Source organism: Cynoglossus semilaevis, chromosome 19 (assembly GCF_000523025.1).
Source record: "Cynoglossus semilaevis isolate Cse_v1.0 chromosome 19, Cse_v1.0, whole genome shotgun sequence".
In the NCBI taxonomy this organism is placed as follows: Eukaryota; Metazoa; Chordata; class Actinopteri; order Pleuronectiformes; family Cynoglossidae; genus Cynoglossus; species Cynoglossus semilaevis.
The window spans coordinates 16,254,457-16,275,355 of NC_024325.1; the positions used below are offsets into that span (position 1 = coordinate 16,254,457).

Below are 20,899 nucleotides of genomic sequence, written 5' to 3' on the forward strand. Positions count from 1 at the left end.
ACAGGTGAGGGACGGAGAGAGTGAAAAATTCAACGTCTTTGTGTCATCATGTCTTTGTTCAGTCACTCACATTCCTGTTGGACAGGAAGTCCAGACCCTGAGACACCTCATAGGAAAACTTGAGAAGATCGACTACAGAGATCACATCCATCTGCACAGCTGAGAAAAAAAAGAGATGAGTTGAGACCGGTCCAGACAAAAGGTGGGTCCAGGGCTGGTCTGGTCTGTACCATGGTTTGTTGGACTTTGAACTGGCAACAAATCTGTGTCTGAGGAACACGAGATCCCGCTGTCACTGCAATAGGAGAAGAAGATTGAAGGTTCTAATCTTCTGTAGGAACTTGTTGTTGACCTCAGCAGAACAAGCAACTCTGACCTCCTGACACGGCTGTTGTAGACCACAGTCATGTTCTTGTAGTGCACCTCAGCCAACAGGAAGTCCTGAGCATGAGTTCTCAGGAAGTTGAGCAGGTCACCATGGAGACAGTACTCGGTGATCATCAGCATGGGCCCTGCTTCAGAGGGCAGAGGTCAGGTGTCCAGGTCATATGCATCCTATGAGCTGTTCCTAGATGGGTTTGGGTTCTTTAGTCCTGAATGACAGAGTTAGTCTCCAGTTCCCAAAATCAAAACCCAGACTGGTGTAAGACCAACATCTAAACACTCTTTAACACCAGAGGATTCAGTGGCCTGGTTCCTTACTGTAAGTGTGTATATGTGTGTGTGTACATACCCCCTGTAGTGCAGGCTCCGAGCAGGTTGACAATGTTGTCATGGTAACCCAAGTGACTGAGGATCTTCAGCTCCGACATAAGAGCATCGCGTTCTTCAGAGAGTGCACTTGCTACCGTGACAACACACATCACACGATTAGAACAGAGCAACAGGACAATGGCATCACTCATTTCACAGATGATGTCACTAACGTTTCAGCATTTTCACCGCAACTCTGGTCACATTGTCACCGGTTCCCAGTCCGTACGCCGTCGCTTCCACCACCTTCCCGAATGCTCCAGAACCAAGAACTGGGCCTGACAATCGAGATGGTTAACACACACACACACCCACACACACACGAACACAATGATGAACACACACAGACTGCTCAGTACCCAGGCGGAGTTTGTCTCGTGGAAACTCCCACTTGTAGTTGTACGGCAGGTGGGCGGGGTCAAAGAAGGTGTAGTTGTTTCCATCAGAGCTCTCTATGATTTTCCAACGGATCTCGTACCTGGGCTTCTGCGCAGGAGGGACAGAAAAATGAGCTGTGACCCAATTTCAACTCTGTTTCTGTTACTGATCACCTTTTCTGTCTCTCTTAGCATTTCTTCTTCTTAGCCTAGCGGAGCCTTTGTGACATCACAGGAAGTTCAACTTGCCTGTTTCCACCTGAAGGAGATGATGAGCAGCAGGAGGGAGAAGGCAGCTATCGCACTCACAGCACCAATCAGAGCTGGCGAGAGGATTGTGGGCGTGGCTAGATTAAAACCTGAAAACACAGAGTTGCTCATCATGTGACCTTAGTGACATCACAGATATGAGACACTGACCACACCTACGGTGACTTAATGCCTGACGCGACTCTCCAAGACTGTTATAGGCCACACACTCCACAGTGACATCATCGTCTTCTGACAGCTGGAGACGTGATGTTACTTTCTCTCCCTGTGAGGTCACATCAGCCGAAGGCACCTGATAGGTCGAGGCATTTCCACACCTGCACAGCAGTTTTACTTCATTAAAATGCTGCAGCGCCACCAAATGGACACGCAAAGATCTTTGGGTGGAGCCATGATACACACGTTTGCTGAGTGGATGGACAGACAAACCACAGCAGGGTGGGAGGAGGAAGTCCAGAGCTGCTGCAGGTCAGAGTGTCATTGAGGAGATGAAGAACAGTCTGTGGAGAACCTAAGGAACCAAGAATAGGAAGTTCAGGGAAGGAAGTTTAACGAAAAGAGATGAAAAAAAAATCTTCTTACGGAAGATTAGAAGCTTCAAACTCTGACAGCCGCTGAAGAAGGCGTTTGAAAAGTTAAACAAATAAAGACCTTGATCTTCCAGACGAGGGCGCCGTAGCAACAGGCTGAATTCTGACCTGTATTAATGAAAATGTCACCTTAACAGAACAAACATTAACAAATCTACCTAAATGTACTGAACAAGTTAACAGTTAGCAGCTAAGCTAACCTATAGTCTTTGATGTTGTAGCTTTCTTCATGTTTAATTCTGCCATTTTGTTCTCGTGGCATTGTCCAGACGTGGCTCCTGATTGGAGGATACGCCTCAATCACAAACATTAACAAGACATCGTGGCCTTCGTAAACCTCCACTCTGCGGCTGCCGCTAACGTTAACAATGCTAGTAGCATTCAGGCCGGTTACATTAGAAATAAGGTAAGCGACCATGCTTCTGTCAGCACTTGGCATGCTACTAACATTAGCATTCACTTCACTGCTAACGTTAGCGTTAGCATGCAACAGCAGGTAGATGATGATGAAGGGATGAGCTAAAGAAAAAGAGAGAGTCTGTCAGTAAGTCTGTGATCCATAATTATAACAACATGAAAATGTATTATTGGCCAGATTAAATCATCAGATGATGTCTTCAAAAGATAATTAGATAGGAATGATCAGGTAATCATTGATAGATTTCTAGATAATCTACATCTTTTATTTCTATTCTAAAGTGTAACCTGTTACCCAGAACTCTCAGCTTCACCGATGCCTTGACCACGCCCACCTCATTGACAGCCATGCATAAGAACATCCCACAGTGTCTGTGAGTGACAGCTGACACGTGCACGCTGCTGTTCACGTGCATGAGTCCATTACTGTAGAAACGATTGACGGACACATTCAGCGCCTGAGGACAAATAGGTCAGGGGGTGAGGAGGTCAGGGGTCACAGGAGAAACCTCAGATCACCTCTGTGATGTCTCACCTTTATACCAGGGTGTGTCCACGAGACGTTGAAGAAGGGGGAGGGGCTACTGCCAAGACAAGTGACCTGGAACTGTTCACCTTGGAGACGAACAAAATCTGTCTGACTGAGGGACAGATCAGGTGTATGAAGTCCTGTAGTAAGATGTTTGGACAGGAAGTTGGACATTTGGACAGACAGCTGGACAAACAGTTGGAAAGAAAGGAAACTCACTTGGAAGCACCATCAGGTCCAACGACGTGGACCAGACCCGTGTCCCGTCCTTTAGTCCTGAACATACGTACCGACCGTTGAATGATCTTTGGACATTCTGGATCAGGGCCCCCTTATGAGGGTCAAAGGTCACGTTCATGCCCAGCGGTAAGCCCTGTCCTCTGTCTTCTGATTGCAGGGTGAGGTTGGTGAGGGAGGGGTCTGTTGGCTGACACTCCCACAGGAAGTCCTCACCTTCTTTAACATTGGGTATGGAGCGTGGTGTCACCCAGTAGCTGCTCGGAGCAAGACCTGGATCTGGGAGAGACCGGCCTCAGACATACGGCAGGTATGAGGTGGGGGGAGGAGTCTGGGGGGGGGGGGGGGGGGGGGGTGTGTCAGGGGTGGTGGGGGGACGCGTCCTGTGATGTAGAGGTGAATCCAGGTGTGTTTGTGGGTGGAGTCTGTGCAGCTGTACGTACCAGTGTGTCGCAGCCCGGACCTCCGCACATCTATTTGTTCAGGGAGCCCATCGTCGTAACGAAGACTGAACGCCGAAATTGACCAACGCACCGATCCGTTACCTTGACAACTGAGGGAGAAGGCGGAGCCAGCCCTGAGGACCTGCTCTGATTGGTTTAGCAACAAAACCGAATTCAGACGGATCAAAGGAAGGTTGGGGGGCTCTGGAGGAAACCAACAAAGAAAAACAAAAATCAACAGTTAACCAAACCATCCATCATGGGGTGGGGGGTTTGGGGGGTGGGGGCAGAGAGAAGGGGCTCCAGTACCATTCAACTACAGACCACATCTGTGTCCGTCCACCAGGTCAAGACCAAAAACCATCCACACACACATTCACATCTACAGTCAGTCCAGAGTTAACGTTAACCTGAGTGTGTTCTTTTGTTTAGTGTGAGGTTTCAGACAGAAATGTGTGTGTGTGTGTGTGTGTCTTACTCTCAGCTGAGCAGTACCAGGTGACGACGACCAACAGCAGAAGTGAACGGAACATCTCCATCTCTCTGACTGAAACTAAACAGTTAGAAACTTCATTTAAAACAGCTGGCCACGCCCACAAACACACCTCTGGGTCACATGACTCTTTCCTGGTTAAAAAGACAGACAGGACATTTTGCTACAGAATTTCTCACCTGTGCAGCTAAAAAGCATTGTTTAAAAGCAAAGCTTTTCAAAGAGAAATAAAAAATAATTGAAAACAAAGTGTTCGTAAATGTGAGAAGTGTAAAACGGCATCGAAACAGGAAGTGATTCACAGAGGAAACAGATGGAGCGCACTTTTCTCACTGTCAGCACTTTTATTTGCTGCTCTGTGTGTGAGGCAACAGGTCACGTGATCACTTGTTTTTGTTTTTCATCTTCACTTAGAAGTTGTGTCAAATATAAGCCGTAGATGTGACCCAGACAGTGGGCTGCAGCCTGTAGGCTACACATTTGTCTGGTTAAATCTATGTCTACCCCATGTTTATCATAAGCCAGGTGTCGATACAGCAGCTCCCCCTGGTGGAGTCACCTGATTAACGTGAAACACAGACTCCCCCAAAACCACGCTCATGTTCTCCTCTGTTTTTAACAAAGTTCTTATTTTGCTGGATGGTGATGAGTTCAGTTTCACTCTTCATTTATTTCAGTGAAGTTTCTGCTCAAAGCCTTCAGTCGGTCGCCATCAGACTGGGATCTGAATGTGGTCCAGGTCTTCAGCCCACAGAGGCTTTAAGAAGACTGAGAGACAGGTCCAGGTCCAGGTCCAGGTATGAATTGACTGTTTTATCAGAATAATTGTAGTTATTTTTATTAAAATCTTAAAAAAAACAAAAAACAATGTGGTGTTTAAATATATTTTGGCATTTTTTGGCACTTATCCTACTGAAGCAGTTCCATCAGTGGCCACTAGGCTGGTTTGGTTTCTCTCATTCAGAGCTAACTGACTGCTGGGAGACATTATACTGTCTGACTCATTACTTTTAGATCCTCACTGCAGTATTAGCATCTTAAAACTCCCTTCAAGATCTACTGGTAGATCCCGATCTACTTATTGGGCACCCTTGTTGTAGAGTAACAAAAGAGTTCCATTTTGGGTCAATATTTGACATTTTGTTTATTTTCACAAAAATCATAGTATGGCGCCCTCCTGTGGTAAAGATAATGGTGAACATGGTGATGAATGAGACGCTGATAAAACAGAGATGATGACGGTGACACCGATAGTAGTGATAAACATGACCATAGTGACAACGATAATTGGAACAATGGTTGGTGGTGATGACGATGACGTCATCACCACCAACCATCATCATCATCATCATCATCATTTCCAGGAATAACACTTAAACCTTCTGGATATTGATTTTTGGTCGTTCATCTACAGACTGTGGATGATGGTTCTGTTTCGTAGGTTCTGGACATAATCTTTGGCTGCGTCCAAACTCGTCTTCTCTTCTGCCCTAGGAGGCGCTCCTTCCACCAGCTTTACAAAGTAGTGACAGTAAACTTTGTCCATGATCCCATACATCCCACGACCGTGGTAACGAATCCGCTTAAGGTAGCGACCTTTACCAGAACAAGACTCAGCTGAGAAACAGGGAAGGGTACGGGTGACATGAAGGGAGGTGGGGGGGTGGGGAGGGGTGGGGGGATGATTAGTTGGACTGGAATACATCTAAACTAAAGCATTCAGGTTGAATTAAATTCATGAATTACATTAAGGTTTTAATGAGCAGTAACAGACGATGACATCACTCACTCACCGACATAAAGGTTGGACTTGAACTCCACGTTGTGATGTTTGACGGCCATTTCCTGAGCTTCAAGAAGAACCTGCCACACAGACACAGTGGTTTCAACGCCGTTTCTTCTTCTACTTGTTCTTGTCAATAACTCCACAAATGTGTCAACATCCTAGTTCCATGTTATCAACCCCCGGCTCATGGACTCAAAGGTGACAGCAGTGTTGTTCCAGGTACAAACCTCCTTCATGATTTTTGCTCCTTTCTTATCGTTGAACTCCAGCTGAGCCACTGCCTCATCGATGCTCAACCCCCGGATCTGTCCCCACACACACACACACACACACACACACAGATGACCCACTGACCTCAATGACTACACTTCCAGTGAAGATCAGCAGGTGGCAGACTTACCATCTTTGCCAGGTACCACATCTTGTCTTTACTGTATTTGATTTGTCTCCTGCTGTGATAAATCTCCTGGAAGAAAAACAGGTTAAAACTGGAACGAACACACACGCATGCACGCGCACACACGCGCACGCGCACGCGCACACACACACACACACACACACACAGCTCCTCCTCTGACTCACAGCAGGTCTGTGTTCTTCTTCGTTTCTTTGAGGAGGAAACACCTGGCGGTTCTTCCTCTCCCAGGTGGACACTGAGGTGCTGGTGTGGAGACATGACAGCTGCAGAAGACCTGGACCAATCACAGCCCTCCACCTGCAGACAGAAGATGATCGTTTCAGTGCTTGTTTAGCTTCATGTTTTTGTAGTTTCACAGCAGAACGGAATCATCAGCAAGGATCAGAGGTCAAAGGTGAAAGTCCACGACCTTCTAAGTTTAGCTCCTGCTCTTGTGTTTCTGACTTGAGCAGAACATCTTCATCCTCACGTTCTGCTCCCAACTCTTCTCACCATGACAGTGTGTCGCTCTGACCATAATGATGTGTCAGGTCAATGAAAAGAGCTGAAAATGACGACAGACAGAGGAAAACCAACCAAGTCTGTAGCCAACTGCCGACCATGAAGCAGCGAAGGCATCTTAAAGACAACGGCTGCAAGATTGAAAAGCTAATTGTATAAAGCTAACTGAAAAACTAATGCTAAAAGCATGTATGAGAAATGACAGACGCTGCACTCGCATTCATTTGTTCATCTACTTTGACCTCAATGTCACTTTTATACCACAGATTGTTCTCGATGGAATCAGATTACACCGGAAGTAACGAGACTATCAGAATAAACACGTTGACACATTTTTATTCAAATTTAAATTCCAAAAAGAATCTACTGAACAGCAAAGATCAGCTTCACATCTCCAGTTCCAGTGAAGTTCTCTAATCGATATGGTTCTATAGACAAGTGTTTGACCAACTATTTAACATAATTTGACACACACTTGTTCCGCTCTCGTTTTCTGCATACGATTTTATATAATCAAACACAGCTGCTCGATACAAACACCTAACAGAAGCAGTTTTAGCATGTCTCGCTAACATACAAGGGCTGCGCTCATTCGTCCTACATTGGCGTAACACCTAGCAATGCTGCCAACTCACCTGTAGTTAACTGACGCTAGCATGTTCCCGATAAAAGTGGCACCTAAAACAAAAACAAGTGACGTTCAGTGGTGGTGGTTAATGTACCGTTAAATACAGACAAAGCTATTCAATTATATAGAAACGTTTCTCTCACCTCGTCCAGTACATGAAGCCGCCATGATGCCGTTTTACGACTCTTCAAGTCCATTTACGTTCTCATTGTTTTCATCTGAAACTTTAAAACGTAGCAGTGATAAAAACAACTGAGTAATAATTGAAAGAACTACACGATGAACTATAATGTCACGACTAATAAAAATACGTATTAAAATGAAGTATTGACAACGAACGTAAATACATGTTTTCTTCGATAAACTAAATATCGTTTTGTCATTTATTACCTTTAAAGACATGGTTCTTCGCCCCGAGTACACGTTGTTCATGGAGTTGGTTTAAGACGTGAATATCCCGCTCTTCGACTTCTGATCAAAGAGAAAGAAAAGCCCATGCAGCGCAGTTTGACCCATTGGAGATCCCGTAGCCGGCATTGGTCGGTATTTACGACAGATGGTAATTTACGGCAGCTGCTGTTGTAGCTTGTGGCATGTGAGCAGTTTGTAGATGTTTTTTGTTTTGAATAGTCTCTATAAAATCATAAGAAACATCATTAAAGAACAAAGGATCCGTCATGTTTAAGAGGATCCTTCCCGCCTCTCCTAACTGGTACTCTTCCCGCTGCAGTGACGTCAGCAGCACGGGTTTGTTGGGAGTTGGAGCCAAAAACGTAATTTACCTGATTCAGGTGTCTGTCAGTGACTGCACGGTGGTGGGTGAGTAATCAAAACAACAAGAATAACAATAAACGAGACAAGATCTCACAGTCTAGAACTTTATGCTTCCATCACACCAGAGCCCATGGTCGTCCATGGTCGTCCATGGGCGACTTAAAAAATTAAATAACCGAGACTATATGTTATACTACAATTAAACGATGGACTAGGGGACAGTACTAGTGGGAAGTTTATCATCAGGTTGACAAAGAGTCTACAGACATCCTGAAGATTAGATGATGAAATCAAAAGCTGCTTCTGTTCTGATGTCCCTTTGATCTATGGAAGCTAACAGTTGTTTGATCTTCTGCCTGTCAGGTGAACTGCTGGGCCACAGAGACCTGGTGTCAGGTTTCTCCTTCTGTCACCACCCAGCGCAAACCCAACTGTGTGCCAGCGCTTCCCACGACGGTACCATTCGTTTCTGGGACTCTGACTCCAGATCCTTCCTGAAGGAACATGCGGCTCATCAGGTGAGGACGGACCTGAGCTTTGACCACCACTGAAGGACACGCCCCGAAAAAACTGTGACTGAAAAACTTCCCCTGTCTGCTCTAGAGTTCAGTTACAGCCATTGACTGGTCTCCTTTGGACAAAAACCTGTTGGTCTCTGGAGATGAGAAGGGAATTATGGTCTGTCACTGGTTCCACACTGGAGAGACCTGCAGCTTCTTCCCCGAACCAAGAACCATCTTCTGCCTTAGCTGTTCTCCTCATACCTGGAGCTGTGTTGCTGTTGGGTGAGAAGATGCAAAACTCTCCTACACCAAAGTCCATGGAGAAAATTAGAGATTTTAGCTCTTTTAACATAATTTGTTAATAATGTATTAAAACTGAAACGTTTTTATTGGCAGGTAGGTTTTAACCTATAAGGAATTTGTTGTGACATACAGTGCAGTGAAAGAAATGGGATAAAAATAAATTCGAGTTTTCCGATGACGTGACTTGAATCTGTGTTTCAGATACAAAGATGGGATGATCATCCTGATTGATGTGAGTAAAAAGGGTCATGTGACCAACCGTCTCCGTGGGCACGATGATGAGATCCACTCTCTGGCCTGGTGTCCCCAGCTTGGTCTAGATGCCCTCTGCTGTCCACCTGAGGACGGTGCAGGTACAGAGAAAAATGTCCAAAACCATATAGAATAAAAAGCTAAAGTTACTAGCACTCAGACTGTTTTCACCCACAGTCACTAGAGGAGAGTCTCCAGCAGAGGGCAGAATGGAGTCTTACTTATCTTCTGGCAGCAAAGACCAGACTCTGAGGATCTGGAACTCGGCTAACGGCAAAGGTCTAAGATTTATAAATTTAAACGTACAGTCCTTGTCATTTACGTTAAAGTTCCACAGGGTGGCGCAGTATCTCTAATGGGTTTATACCAACTATCTCACCTTTGATTTTGTTTTTGTCAGTACAAAACTCCACAACATAATCCCATTACCGTTTTTGGTCAACTTTGGTTTGTCTTTGATTCTGAAATTGTGCAAAAATATTTGCGTAGTAACACCAACCCTTTGATGTCCCTGCTCAGCGGTGCTGACTTTGAAGCTTCCATATTTAAAGAGACGAGGTTCTGCTGTAGACCCATCTATCAAGGAGCGTCTGTGGCTCACCGTTCTGTGGATGAAGAGCAGACCTGGGCAGGTTCTGTCCAGCTGCTTCAGGTGAGACCCTGGACCAGTATAGACCTTGTTCTTGTCGTTTGAATAATTGATTTGATTGGTTGTGTGTGGATCCTCAGCGGTGAGCTGCTGCATTGGGACCTAAACCGATCCGGAAAGCAGCGTTGGACTGTGTTGGGGACATCGTCAGAGGGTCAGAACCACAGCCGGATCGTCTTCAACATGAGCTCAGTCTTGCTGCACAACAGGGAACTGCTGGTCAGCACCTCCATGGACCGAGAGGTGGGTCAGAACCAGAAGGACCAACTTTGTCAGAGAAGCGGGTTCTTCTGAACCCCAGACTAACAGAACCATTGTCCTGCCCAGATCAAGTGCTGGGACCTGTCCTGTCTGGACTGCTGCTGGACTCTTCCCACCCTGGGTGGGTTTGTCTACACACTGACCTTCTCTCCTGTAGGTGGTGCTAACTGTCTGGCACTAGGCGTCGGGGACAACATGATCCGAGTCTGGAACACGCTGTCCACCAAGAGCCAGTATGAGACCAAGACCTTCTGGCAGGGAATCAAGTCCAAAGTCACAGCGGTAAAAAAAATGATTGGCTCTTTCTGTTTCCACTTCCTGTTTCGGTTAGAACCGAAGCTAAAGCAACGATAACGAGGAATCAATGGATTCAAATAGTCTTTGATCTGAAAGGTCATAGGTGACATAAAGTCTTTGGTGTTAATGTGAAGACGGACATTCTTGGATGATTTTTCTAATGGAGAACGTGTGGTTCTGCGCAGCTGGCCTGGCATCCAAAGAAAGAAGGAACTCTGGCGTTCGGAACAGATGACGGAAAAGTCGGAATCTACGAAATTTTTTCAAACAAGTAAGAACGTTACTCTGAACTTTTGTTTCTGTCTTGTCTTCTTTCCAGCCATGATGTTGAAAGTCTTTGATTGGCTGTATGTCAGGGTGTGTTCCATTTCTCCACCTCCAGGCCACCGCAGATCTCCAGCTCCTATCACAGGAAGACGGTATACACACTGGCCTGGGGCCCCCCCGTCCCCCCAGTGACATCAGGTCAGTGGCCTGGCAAATGTGCCAACAGTGTGTGATGCTAAAAGTTGGTTGTTAGCTTGCAGGCTTCACTTCAGAGTTTTTTTGTCGTGTCGTGTTGTGTTCAGTAGCATCAGGAGAAAAGGTGTCCCTGTACAGCTGCGCAGGTGAAGGCATCATTTATCAACACGACCCCACGAAACTGAACACAGACGCAAGTGACATTGATCAGCTGATCAGAGAAACCAACAACATCCAGGTGAGCCATCAAGACTGCCTGAAGCAACGGCTAGATGTTAGCAGGCATTAGCAGACGCTAACAGTTTCCTCTTCCTCTTTAGCACAAGCTCCCTCCTCACAGCGACCTCTGCTGGAAGCCTGATGGAAAAGTTCTGGCAGTTGGAAATGAGGACGGGTGAGTCTCTGATGGTCGTTCTTGTTGACGGTGACTTCCACTTCCTGTCTCTATTGTAACCGATGTTGTTGCTCATGCTGTGACATTGTTGATGTCGTTGTACAGTTCCATAGACATCTATTTGTCTCCACGGTTACGGTTGCTGTGCAGCATTCAGCAGCATCACAAAATCATCAACTGTCTTCGCTGGCATCCTGGCCACGCCCCCTCTGCTGAAGTCCATGCCCTGTTGGCTTCAGGGTCAAGTAACGCTGTGGTCTTTGTTCACGATCTGCACTCAGTCCTTGGTAGGAAGTGACATCAGACCCTAACTCTAACCCAGCTCAGCACATGTTCTTGACTTAATATTGTGTGGTCTGCAGCCAATCGTCCAGAACCTCCACCCGTTCTGACCGAACCATTCCGTAAGCTAGCAGGTCACACGGCAAAAATTACAGGTTTGGCCTGGAGTCCACATCACGACGCCCAACTTGTCAGCGTGTCATATGATGGTACAGCACAGGTCAGTCATCCAGCAGGAGGTGCTGTGGAGCTAAAATGTGAGATTTTCTGAATGGACTTGGACTGGTTTGTGTCACAGTCCTGGTGTTTTTTTTTTGGTCCAGGTGTGGGATGTCCTGCAGGAAGTGGCTGTCGCTAACTACCGTGGTCACATGGGTTACCTGCTGTGCGTGGACTGGTCTCCTGTTGATCCAGACCTGGTCTGGACTGGAGGAAAGGACTTCACGGTTCAGGAGTGGAATGTCTCAGAGCAGGAATTCAGCAAACCGCCCAAAGGTGGAGACACTGAGCAGGTTGTCAGCTGACTGTCCTGGACGACGTGTCCTCGATGTTGACTCTGCTCTTTCTGATGACCACGTGTCCAGGGAAGAAGCTGGTGGAGCTGAAAGAGAAGAAGAAGATGAAGAAGAACAACAAGAAGTCTTCAGCCGTCAGGGGGGCGGAGCCAGAGGAAGAGAAGGTGCTGACAGCACAGGAAGTGTCAGGTGATGAGGAGGAAGGTGATGTCAGCTCTGCAGGTAGGAAACACACACACACACACACACACACACACACACACACACACACAGGTAGAGATTTAAAAACTCTCTTCAAATGTTTCAGTCTCAGCTTCGTGTGAGACACAGAGAAAAACATCATCTTCATCATCATCTTCATCATCAGCTGCTGCGAAGATCAAAGAGAAAACAGGTTTGAGTTTTTACAGCCCAACTGTCAACCAGAAGAACTGAACCACACGACGACCGTCAACTAACCCAAAGTCACCAACACAGTCTCAGTGATCGTGTGTGTGTGTGTGTGTGTGTGTGTGTGTCTGTGTGTGTGTCAGACCCTGTGCTCCTGCAGCAGAAGAAGAAACCTCGTTCTCTTTTTCCTCTCACGTCTTCTCTCAACCACGGAGTCAGAGAAAAACTGCTGCAGGACTGTGTCACTTTGGCCAAGCTGCAACACTGGACCCACCAGGACCAGGACCAGGACCAGGACCACCAAGAGACTTTCAGAGACCTAAACCCAGTAGAGCAGTGGAGAGACCCGCCCCCCCAGGGTGAGCCCTCCCATCTACACAAGTCAGTTCAGAAAGACTGTTCTGACTCATCACTGATGCTAAACCTCTGGTTTCTGTCCACAGCTGCTAGAGCGCCCCCTACCACTGCTGCAGACTGTGTTCCAGGACAGGGAGACCTGGTCCACCTGGGTCTGTTCTCAGACAAAGCAGCTCTGCAGAGAATGTTCACTTCTGAAGGTAAACAGGACGCTCTCTCTCTCTCTCTCTGTGTGTGTGTGTGTGTGTGTGTGACTTTGTCTTTTTGTCTCTTAGAGGACACTCACCTGGAGGCTGGACACTTTGACTGTGTGGTTTACCTGCGTCTGTGGTCTGGAGACCTGCAGGGGGCACTGCAGCTAGCCGCAGACAGAGGAGAGCTGAGTGACCACCTCCTGTCCTTGGCTCCTATGGGTGATTGACACGACTCAATTCAAGTGTAGAATCTACACACACATGCAGCTGTGAACTCCCACAATCCACCACTGCATCAGACGCAGAGCAGCTGTGGATTCAAAGAGCAGATGAAACAGTTCTGGGTTCTGAAAAGTCAGAACTTTCCTCAGGTTCTGTTGAATCAACTTGTTGTGCTTTGTTTGGTTCAACCAGCCGGCTTCAAGACCTGGCAGCGGACCGTGGATGTGTACGTTCAGCAGCTGTGTCGTCAGCAGAACTTCCTGAAGGCGGCGTCTCACCTGCTGTCACTAAATCGAGTCTACGAGGCCCTGGAACTGTTGAAGACCCATCGGTTCTACAGGTAAGTGACTCTAACAGACACACCTGCACACTGACATAAAAGGATCAAAGCCAGACTGAAAGACTAAGACCTGTGCCACAGAGAAGCGGTGTGTCTGGCCAAGGCCCGTCTGTCTGAGAGCGACCCGCTTCTACAGCAGCTCTACAACTGTTGGGCCGCGGCGCTGGAGAAAGATGGACATTTCTCCTCGGCTGCTAAATGGTGAGAACCGTAAAGTTGACCTCTGTCCCCTGCAACTAGTTAAACTCATTACTTCCTGTTTGGTCACTTCCTGTCAGCCTCCTGGCAGCCGGCGCCACTTTCGACGCGGCTAAAGTACTGAGCAGAAAGAGTGACGCGTCGTCGCTGCAGGCTGCGGCTGACGTGGCGAGAATCTGCGGTGAAATTGCTCTGGCACAGACGTTAGCACTGCGTTGTAGCAAAGAACTAATGGTGACGCAAAAGTGGGTCGCGGCCCAAGAAGTTTTGAGGCCGTATACCGCGCTGCTAGTGAGTCACGACTAAAAACGTTTGGTTTGTTGACATTGTGAAGTTACAGAGTGTATGACATCATGGATGCTGTGGTCAGGTCCAGCAGCTGATCCTCGTCGTCACTGAGCTTCTCACCACGACACTGGAGGAGGCCGCCATCGCCATCGCACCGGGCGGTGTTCATCACCAGTGGGCGTGTCACTTGACAGAACACGCCACCTTACTGGAGCGTGTGAAAGCAGTATGGACGGAGCACTTTGGTGTGTCGCGGCAGTCGTCAGGACGCAGCGGTGCCGCGGCTCTCCTGCAGGATCTCCAGTTGGTGGAGAGTCCGACTCTGTCCGTTAACTCCGCCCTCACTCAGGTACGACCACGACCGCCACGACACAGGTGAAGTGTTGTTCGATGTGATGTTTATGTTGACCGCCACCAGGTTCTGATGATGACGTCAGTTCACCTGACCGCTGCCGTGCTCGGTTGGCTGCAGGACAACAGTGGTCAGCTGATCACTGGACTGTGGCGAGCAGTGACATCACTGACAGACGCAGGAAACTTCAGTGTGGCGGCTGCCGTCCTGAAAAGCCTGTTTCCTGAAGGTGGAGTATCATGTGATGACATCACAGCTACATCACTACATCATCACACTAATTCCTCTGTTGTCTTTGATCAGGCGCTGACATCAGCAAACAACAGGAAACTCTTGGTGATGCCGACGTCGCGGCCGTCGACAGTCTGCAGGCCATCGTCCTTTACCATCGTTTGTATGAGCGCTGGTGGGCGTGTCCAAGACCGACTGATGTAATTAACGCGTCATGAATTAGACTGCTATTGGCTGAGATATTTGGAGTAGATGGAACTTTATGTGAACTTAGCTTAGACTTCAAATAAGGAAATATTTTGGAGATTTTAATTGTTGGGAGACAAGCCAACCCTCTGAAGAACTAAAGAGGAGCCTGCTGCCACCTACTGGCCATCTCTAACAATCTTTTGAAATTTTTTTTTTTTTTTTAAATAGAGGATGCATCAGAGAACAGGGTTGTAGAAGTTCAAAGGCAGATTAGAGCCACCTTAAAGTTGACCTCTGACCTTCATTCACAGACAATCTTTGACCTAAGACATGATGTCATCAGCTGCTCGGACAGAGACCAGCCCACTGATGATGTCATCAGAAGGGACCTGTGTCTCCTTCTGTCGGAGCGTCACGCTGCCCTGCAGGCCAATCAGAGGAGAGCACATGAGATCCAGCAGCATCTGAGCGCCATGGTAACGCAGCACAAACACAACAGACCCACAGAGCCGACATCAGCAGCAGAGGATTGTGGGAAATGGTGAGCAGTCACATTGACAGAGAAGCATGTGAGGTGAAGCCAGTAACGATTCCTGTCGTTTTCTGTCCGTCAGTGAAGACCAGGAGACGTTTCTGTCTCTGTCTCTCAAACTGACACAGACGCAGAGGAAGGTGGACCAAGCGACAGACGCTGTCAAGGTACGCTGACATCATCAGTGACATCACCTCACGCCTGTCGCATTATTTTACTAACATTGTTGTTACTGACCCCGTTGTGGCTGCCACCCAGATGTTTCCTCGTCCTGACGTGATGGAGTGTTGCCTCCTCCTCCTCAACGCGTCCAGATCTTTGTCCATCTCCGAGGAGCTGCAATTACAGGCTAAAGAGCTTCTGCAAAAATACGCAACAAGTCCTCACCTGATGAAGGCATCACGGCGATTCCTGACCTGAACACCAACACGTCTTCGCTAAGATGAAGCGTCATCTGTTGCCGAGCAGACTTCCAAGAATTCACAGACTGCAACAATGGAAACATGAGAAAATGTAAAAAATTGGTAACATTGTTTGGTAACATTTTTGTTCACTCACTGGGGAATAAATATATTTGAAAAGAATTGGCTGTGTGTTTCCTGTTTCAAAAATAAACACAAACATTGGTTTGGATGAAAATAGAAAACATTTAATAAACATTTTAAAACAAATAAAAACAGTAAACATTAAACCCAGTTTCTGTTAAAAAGTTTCTGGAAAAGCTAAAACTTCTTATTGGTCGTAACGTTACGCCACGTCTCAGTTGGTGTGGTCACATCGTAGGAAATCAACATTTAAAAAGTGGACTCGGAAAGGAAGTGAGGTCACGCTGCTGGTTGCTGCTCTTTTCAAGGATAAAAATGTTCATTGGTTCAGTGTTTGTTGTTGGCGTCGTCTGGACCTGAGCTGCAGACGCCGTTCTGCGGTTGAGTGGAGCCGGAGCCCAGACCGTAAAGTCTCCCACAATACTTTGCATCATCGATGTTGTCTTCAAAGAAAAGCTAAAAACAAACAAAAAAAAGATATGAATAAAATAAAAGTTCCAGTTTCTCAACAGCCACCAGAGGGAGCAGTGCACTCTATAAACTTGATAAACAGAATCTCAAAAACATAAATCAACAATTGCACACACACAACTTTGTATGTTTTATTGTTTACTCAATGACATCATTTCTAAGTAAAACCAGATAGGAACACAGAGCCACCTAGTGGCACTCCAGGAGAATTGACAGTCATTGGACTCATTCTGCTGCAGTACACTGCAGCCATGTCACTTTAATCCCACAAAACTGCCGGTGAGAACAAGACTAAATGAGAACGTACAAACATGAGGCCAGGGCTAGCCCTGAGCCTGAGGTCAACAGGATAATGTTGACAACAAACAACAGTGATCTAACCCACACTGGACCAGTGACCATGGACCTTCTTAAAGAACTGGAGCAGACAGACAGTGGAATTGTCCAGACTCTCTTGGCCCAACTGTGAACTTGATTAATTAAACCTAACCATGTTCATCACAATCATTCTTATTAATTATGCTTAATTATCAATTTCTCTTGATTAATCCAGAGGTAGTTAGTAATAAATAAAAACCTGTTTTTAATACAAAAAATGGTTTGTTTGCCAGCCCTAAATAAAGTTAAATGAATTTTCTACAGTAACAGTCGCCCCCTGCTGACCACTCTCCTCTTTACCTCCTTCATCCTGAAGAAGGCCATCCCAGTGAGCAGAGAGTCTGAACCTGCCTGGTGCTGTCGGCCAATTCTCTTCAGCTCCAGCTGATCGGCCACTTCCTGCAGACCGCCCTGGACACACACAAAACCAAAGGTTGACGAGTGGTGGACAGATGCAGGTGGGACATCAGCGGGGCTGCGCCCACTACATACCTTCAGGTTCTTGCAGCTCTTCATCAGATACTTGACGTCATAGATGGCGGGGAAGAAGAGGTTGAGGATCTGGAAAAAGTCATGTTCTTCTTCAGGGAGACGAGCGTCCGTCAGCAGCTTCACCAGGTAACCAAAGTCATAGCCACTGGACAGGAAGTGACATCACAAACAGCTCTAACCATGTCAACAAATGCTATGCCAACAAACCTGTCTCTTCCCTTTGATAATCTAACCTCGGACTCAAACTCTAATTCACACTAGTCCCAGACTAAAACCTGGACCAGGTCTGGACCAAACCTCATATTGATTCAAACACTGACTGTAAACGTTTTCTCTTCTGTCCAGATCTGTGACCTAGTTTGTTTTTTTTATTTGGAAACAAACTTCAGCTTAACGTAAACATTAAATCTGGATGGACTAGAGGTGAATATTCTAAAGACCTGAGAATTAACTCAGATGTGTGTTCTTGTGTGTGTGTGTGTGTGTGTGTGTGTGTATATATATTTAATTTAATCTAATTCCTGAATCATCTGGTCTATAATGCAAAGATCAAGTTCAGCTATTCTGATGTTTGAAAATTCAGAAGAAGATTCTAGAAGAACCCTAGACCGACCAGCCTCACCTGTGGAACGAAAGCCACTTGACGTTCTCACACAGAACCAGACCCGAGGTCATCAGCAGCTCAGCAAAGTACAGCGTGTCGATTCCTTCCTCCTCGTGTTTCTTAAACTGGAGCCCGGAATTCTGGAGCAGGTCGATGGAGTCCTGGGAGTACATGTCCTCTCTGATAGACACACACAGCGGTCACATGACACACACACACATACGCACACATCGCCTGAAGAGGCTCCAAAAAAAAGCAAGCTTACGTAAGGTTGAACTTGAAGTTGAACTGCCAGGTGGTGGTGCCGTTGGTGGGATAATCTCCATCCTGGTTCATGAAGGTCAGTCCCAGCTGGATGATCTTGAGCAGGTCCACATTACAGCGCAGCAACTGGTACTGATAATCCACCGTACTGCGAAACTCGCCAATGGGTCGCACCACCACACCTGGGAACTCTGTGTCCTGGTTCAAAGGTCAACAACAACAACATGTTAATCAAAAAAGTGGAAGAACCTTTTTCTTCCACTAGACCTGGTCCCAGTCTAGACCTGGTCCCAGTCTAGACCTGGTCCCAGTCTAGACCTGGTCCCAGTCTAGACCTGGTCCCAGTCTAGACCTGGTCCCAGTCTAGACCTGGTCCCAGTCTAGACCTGGTCCCAGTCTAGACCTGGTCCCAGTCCAGACCTGGTCCCAGTCCAGACCTGATCCCAGTCCAGACCGGATCCCGGTCCAGACCTGATCCCAGTCCAGACCTGATCCCAGTCCAGACATGATCCCAGTCCAGACCTGGTCCCAGTCCAGACCTGGTCTGACCATCTAAACTAGGAATCACCCAAAGGAAAAGTCTTGGCTGAAAACGAAAACACCCAAAGAAATGATCGATCCAAACACCATCAGTTTGATGGTGTTTATGAAGTAACCTCACTAAATATTGACAAAGTCTAAATCAATTACAAAATGATGAGAATATTTATTGAGCAGATTCCAACCAAGCACAGTATAAAATAAAGAGTTTATCTTGACCTCAGTCGTGTGCCCCGACCTACTGAGCAGCTGAGTGACTGTAAAATAGTTTCTCTCATCTTTAAGTCAACTGCCTTTTACAGAGACGACAACTGTGTAGACCTACAACAACAAAGACTGCCATCGGTCTCTCTCCTCTCCCTCTCCGACCTGTGTCGTCCCTCCGTCTCCACACCAACCACTGACTTACAACCAAATCTGTGATAAATCCCTAGTCTAAACATTACCAGTCACTATGACTGCATGGTGGTAAGACGACATGTTTATCTATAATAAGACAGATAAACAAACTGGAGTCAGTGAACAGAGATGGATTTTGACTGGATCAACAATTATCATTATTGAAAAAGAGCTCTATGAACACACTGACTCTAGCAGTGTTCCCTGGCGTTCATCCCACTCTGAAGGCTGGATCCTTCATGTACCGTACAATACTGACTTCCATAACCCCAGAACAGTGGTTCTGAACCCGGGTTTGATTCAACCCCAGGGGTTCGGTGGAGGACAAGACACACACCCGACTCATATGATTCGTGCTGACCTGCCCTAGAACAAATCAAGGAAGCAGGAAACATTCAGTGATGAAACCTAAAAATAATGACACAGCGGCACCAACATCCTCCTACCATAGCAATGTAGTTGTAGCTCTGGATGATCTGACGGATTTTCCTCATTTCCTCCTCCACGTTACTCGCCCACACCTCACAGATGATCTGACTGGAGTCGCTCAGTGCAGCCGGCATGACAGCGGCTAAAGCAGAGGAGATCTGTGCTGAGGAACCGAGACAGCAAGCACTCACAGGCAGACAGGCGACGCGGTCTTTGGAACAACAGAAGGAACAATTATTAAACACCGTGGCCGCTATTTCACGTGGACTCTTATTCACAAATTATATAATGGCAAATATACACCGAATATGTCCAGTTTCAGCAAAAAACATAATCGACGTCAAATACATTTTAATGATGGTATTTCTGTTAATTCGACAACAGTTAACATTCCGCTTTAACTCGCAGCATAAACAAATGTGGTGAAACGTTTTTAAAACAGTTTCAAACTATTAGCGGTGACTCCGATGAGAGATTTTGATTCCCTGGTGACGTCATTTTCAAAAAGTTTTTAGAGAAGTTTTTACAGAATAGATGGAGACGTTAGCATTGGCGGCTAACGCTAACTGGTACTCACAGTGACCGGAAGTTAACGATGAGGATCTCAGGTTAGTTGAAATAAGTCAAAAGAAAAAACATCACCAGAACGAAATATAAAACAGAACGAAACGTACTAAATAAAAAAACTTAAGAGGAGATTATTTGTGCCAAATACGCGCGCTGGTGGAGCTGCCTGGGCTTCGCTGGGCTAAAGGCACCGTTGATTCTTCTGTTACAGCTTCCGCTTTCCCTTTGGTCTATTTTAATACCAAATACCGTAATACGCCACCTATTGGTTTGGAGTTTTTACCGCCCACTTTTGTAATCCATTGTAAAGTAAGACGCGTTCCCTGCTGGAGGGGAGGAGTCACTACATCAGAGACATTTTTTTATCACGTGACAACTCGCGCTGAAAAGATTTAATCAAATAACATTAACATTACACATTCACTAAGAGGTGACAAATTAAACTTATAAACATATCAAAGAAGAAGCGGGTTGCGGATAAACTCTGGACTTTGAGGAAAAACAACTCCACGTTTATATTGAATTTTAGGTAAGTGAAAAAGACAAACGGAGGAGTTGAGAAGAACTGGATACAAGATCATCGGACGATGGTGAAAATACAGCAGTAACAAAACTAAAGAAAACGAGCTGTTGTACAAAGACACACACCGCTGCTGACACGGTACACACGAACTGTTCATACCACAGCCCGCCGAGAGGTGGCTGCGTTCAAAATCATTTTCTGCTTCTCCCTCGACCTCCTCCCTCTATAGTGCCCTCTTCTGTTGTAACTCCAGCCAATGC

At 46.5% G+C, this 20,899-nt stretch overlaps 4 protein-coding genes and 1 long non-coding RNA gene across 8 annotated transcripts in view; 1 reads left to right on the top strand and 4 right to left on the bottom strand.

Annotated features, from left to right (window-relative positions):
• The window catches only part of csf1rb (colony stimulating factor 1 receptor, b), a 6,022-nt gene extending 1,674 nt beyond the window's left edge, over positions 1-4,348 (bottom strand). The window contains exons 1-17 of one of the 2 annotated variants that reach the window (XM_017041940.2): positions 4,289-4,345; positions 4,095-4,169; positions 3,557-3,820; positions 3,156-3,452; positions 2,943-3,076; positions 2,703-2,865; positions 2,191-2,509; positions 1,983-2,098; positions 1,803-1,911; positions 1,560-1,717; positions 1,380-1,489; positions 1,113-1,239; positions 927-1,031; positions 734-844; positions 377-512; positions 231-295; positions 71-159 (exon numbers count right to left, since the gene is read on the bottom strand). In XM_017041940.2, coding sequence (XP_016897429.2) covers positions 71-159; positions 231-295; positions 377-512; positions 734-844; positions 927-1,031; positions 1,113-1,239; positions 1,380-1,489; positions 1,560-1,717; positions 1,803-1,911; positions 1,983-2,098; positions 2,191-2,509; positions 2,703-2,865; positions 2,943-3,076; positions 3,156-3,452; positions 3,557-3,820; positions 4,095-4,169; positions 4,289-4,307 — 2,397 coding nt within the window. In that variant the 5' untranslated portion in view covers positions 4,308-4,345. Of the gene's footprint in view, positions 1-70; positions 160-230; positions 513-733; positions 845-926; positions 1,032-1,112; positions 1,240-1,379; positions 1,490-1,559; positions 1,718-1,802; positions 1,912-1,982; positions 2,099-2,190; positions 2,510-2,702; positions 2,866-2,942; positions 3,077-3,155; positions 3,453-3,556; positions 3,821-4,094; positions 4,170-4,288 lie in introns of both variants that reach the window. The other variant, XM_025065456.1, reaches the window with a different exon arrangement.
• Positions 4,349-5,227: 879 nt separating this feature from the next.
• On the bottom strand, positions 5,228-7,970 carry mrpl22 (mitochondrial ribosomal protein L22). 2 transcript variants are annotated; one of them, XM_008333348.3, is made up of 8 exons: positions 7,833-7,970; positions 7,586-7,666; positions 7,450-7,492; positions 6,478-6,610; positions 6,296-6,361; positions 6,123-6,200; positions 5,903-5,972; positions 5,228-5,726 (listed from the first exon to the last, which is right to left on the bottom strand). In XM_008333348.3, exons 2-8 carry the CDS (start codon positions 7,608-7,610, stop codon positions 5,518-5,520), a joined length of 624 nt encoding a protein of 207 aa, XP_008331570.1. In that variant the 5' UTR covers positions 7,611-7,666; positions 7,833-7,970; the 3' UTR covers positions 5,228-5,517. The 2 variants fall into 2 exon arrangements, with proteins under 2 accessions (XP_008331570.1, XP_024921230.1); XM_025065462.1 differs by lacking the exons at positions 7,586-7,666; positions 7,833-7,970 and adding an exon at positions 6,723-6,857.
• Positions 7,971-7,977: 7 nt separating this feature from the next.
• On the top strand, positions 7,978-16,011 carry gemin5 (gem (nuclear organelle) associated protein 5). Of its 2 annotated transcripts, none has more exons than XM_025065453.1 (29): positions 7,978-8,261; positions 8,580-8,734; positions 8,820-9,001; positions 9,224-9,375; positions 9,452-9,553; positions 9,794-9,926; positions 10,004-10,166; positions 10,251-10,466; positions 10,667-10,752; positions 10,864-10,946; positions 11,051-11,181; positions 11,264-11,337; positions 11,443-11,624; positions 11,700-11,839; positions 11,943-12,114; positions 12,204-12,356; positions 12,442-12,528; positions 12,668-12,883; positions 12,968-13,081; positions 13,157-13,294; positions 13,490-13,637; positions 13,719-13,838; positions 13,916-14,126; positions 14,206-14,472; positions 14,542-14,704; positions 14,779-14,906; positions 15,207-15,436; positions 15,510-15,594; positions 15,686-16,011. In XM_025065453.1, exons 1-29 carry the CDS (start codon positions 8,120-8,122, stop codon positions 15,845-15,847), a joined length of 4,335 nt encoding a protein of 1,444 aa, XP_024921221.1. In that variant the 5' UTR covers positions 7,978-8,119; the 3' UTR covers positions 15,848-16,011. The 2 variants fall into 2 exon arrangements, with proteins under 2 accessions (XP_024921221.1, XP_024921222.1); XM_025065454.1 differs by having other exon boundaries at positions 11,054-11,181.
• On the bottom strand, positions 11,730-15,799 carry LOC112488602 (uncharacterized). Its single transcript, XR_003052837.1, has 3 exons — positions 15,665-15,799; positions 12,000-12,220; positions 11,730-11,869 (listed from the first exon to the last, which is right to left on the bottom strand). It is a non-coding gene; the product is annotated as an uncharacterized LOC112488602 (long non-coding RNA).
• Positions 16,012-16,054: 43 nt separating the features above from the next.
• cnot8 (CCR4-NOT transcription complex, subunit 8) lies at positions 16,055-20,320 on the bottom strand. Its single transcript, XM_008333349.3, has 7 exons — positions 20,127-20,320; positions 19,567-19,760; positions 18,183-18,379; positions 17,936-18,097; positions 17,314-17,458; positions 17,122-17,232; positions 16,055-16,428 (listed from the first exon to the last, which is right to left on the bottom strand). The coding sequence occupies exons 2-7, from the start codon at positions 19,681-19,683 to the stop codon at positions 16,300-16,302; spliced, it is 861 nt and encodes a 286-aa protein (XP_008331571.1). The 5' UTR covers positions 19,684-19,760; positions 20,127-20,320; the 3' UTR covers positions 16,055-16,299.
• Between the last annotated feature and the right edge of the window lie 579 nt (positions 20,321-20,899).

Excerpts from the sequence above, each read along its gene's own strand:
- mrpl22 (XM_008333348.3), bottom strand. The coding sequence starts at position 7,610 with ATGGCGGCTTCATGTACTGGACGAG. Across the intron at positions 6,611-7,449 it reads CTAGCGTCAGTTAACTACAG|GTGGAGGGCTGTGATTGGTC; the intron begins GTGAGTTGGCAG and ends TTCTGTCTGCAG. Across the intron at positions 5,727-5,902 it reads CAAGTCCAACCTTTATGTCG|CTGAGTCTTGTTCTGGTAAA; the intron begins GTGAGTGAGTGA and ends CCTGTTTCTCAG.
- gemin5 (XM_025065453.1), top strand. The coding sequence starts at position 8,120 with ATGTTTAAGAGGATCCTTCCCGCCTCTCCTAACTGGTACTCTTCCCGC. Across the intron at positions 12,115-12,203 it reads ATTCAGCAAACCGCCCAAAG|GGAAGAAGCTGGTGGAGCTG; the intron begins GTGGAGACACTG and ends CCACGTGTCCAG. Across the intron at positions 13,638-13,718 it reads AAGACCCATCGGTTCTACAG|AGAAGCGGTGTGTCTGGCCA; the intron begins GTAAGTGACTCT and ends CCTGTGCCACAG.
- cnot8 (XM_008333349.3), bottom strand. The coding sequence starts at position 19,683 with ATGCCGGCTGCACTGAGCGACTCCAGTCAGATCATCTGTGAGGTGTGG. Across the intron at positions 18,380-19,566 it reads GCTACAACTACATTGCTATG|GACACAGAGTTCCCAGGTGT; the intron begins GTAGGAGGATGT and ends CCTTTGAACCAG. Across the intron at positions 16,429-17,121 it reads CCTTCTTCAGGATGAAGGAG|CTTTTCTTTGAAGACAACAT; the intron begins GTAAAGAGGAGA and ends GTTTGTTTTTAG.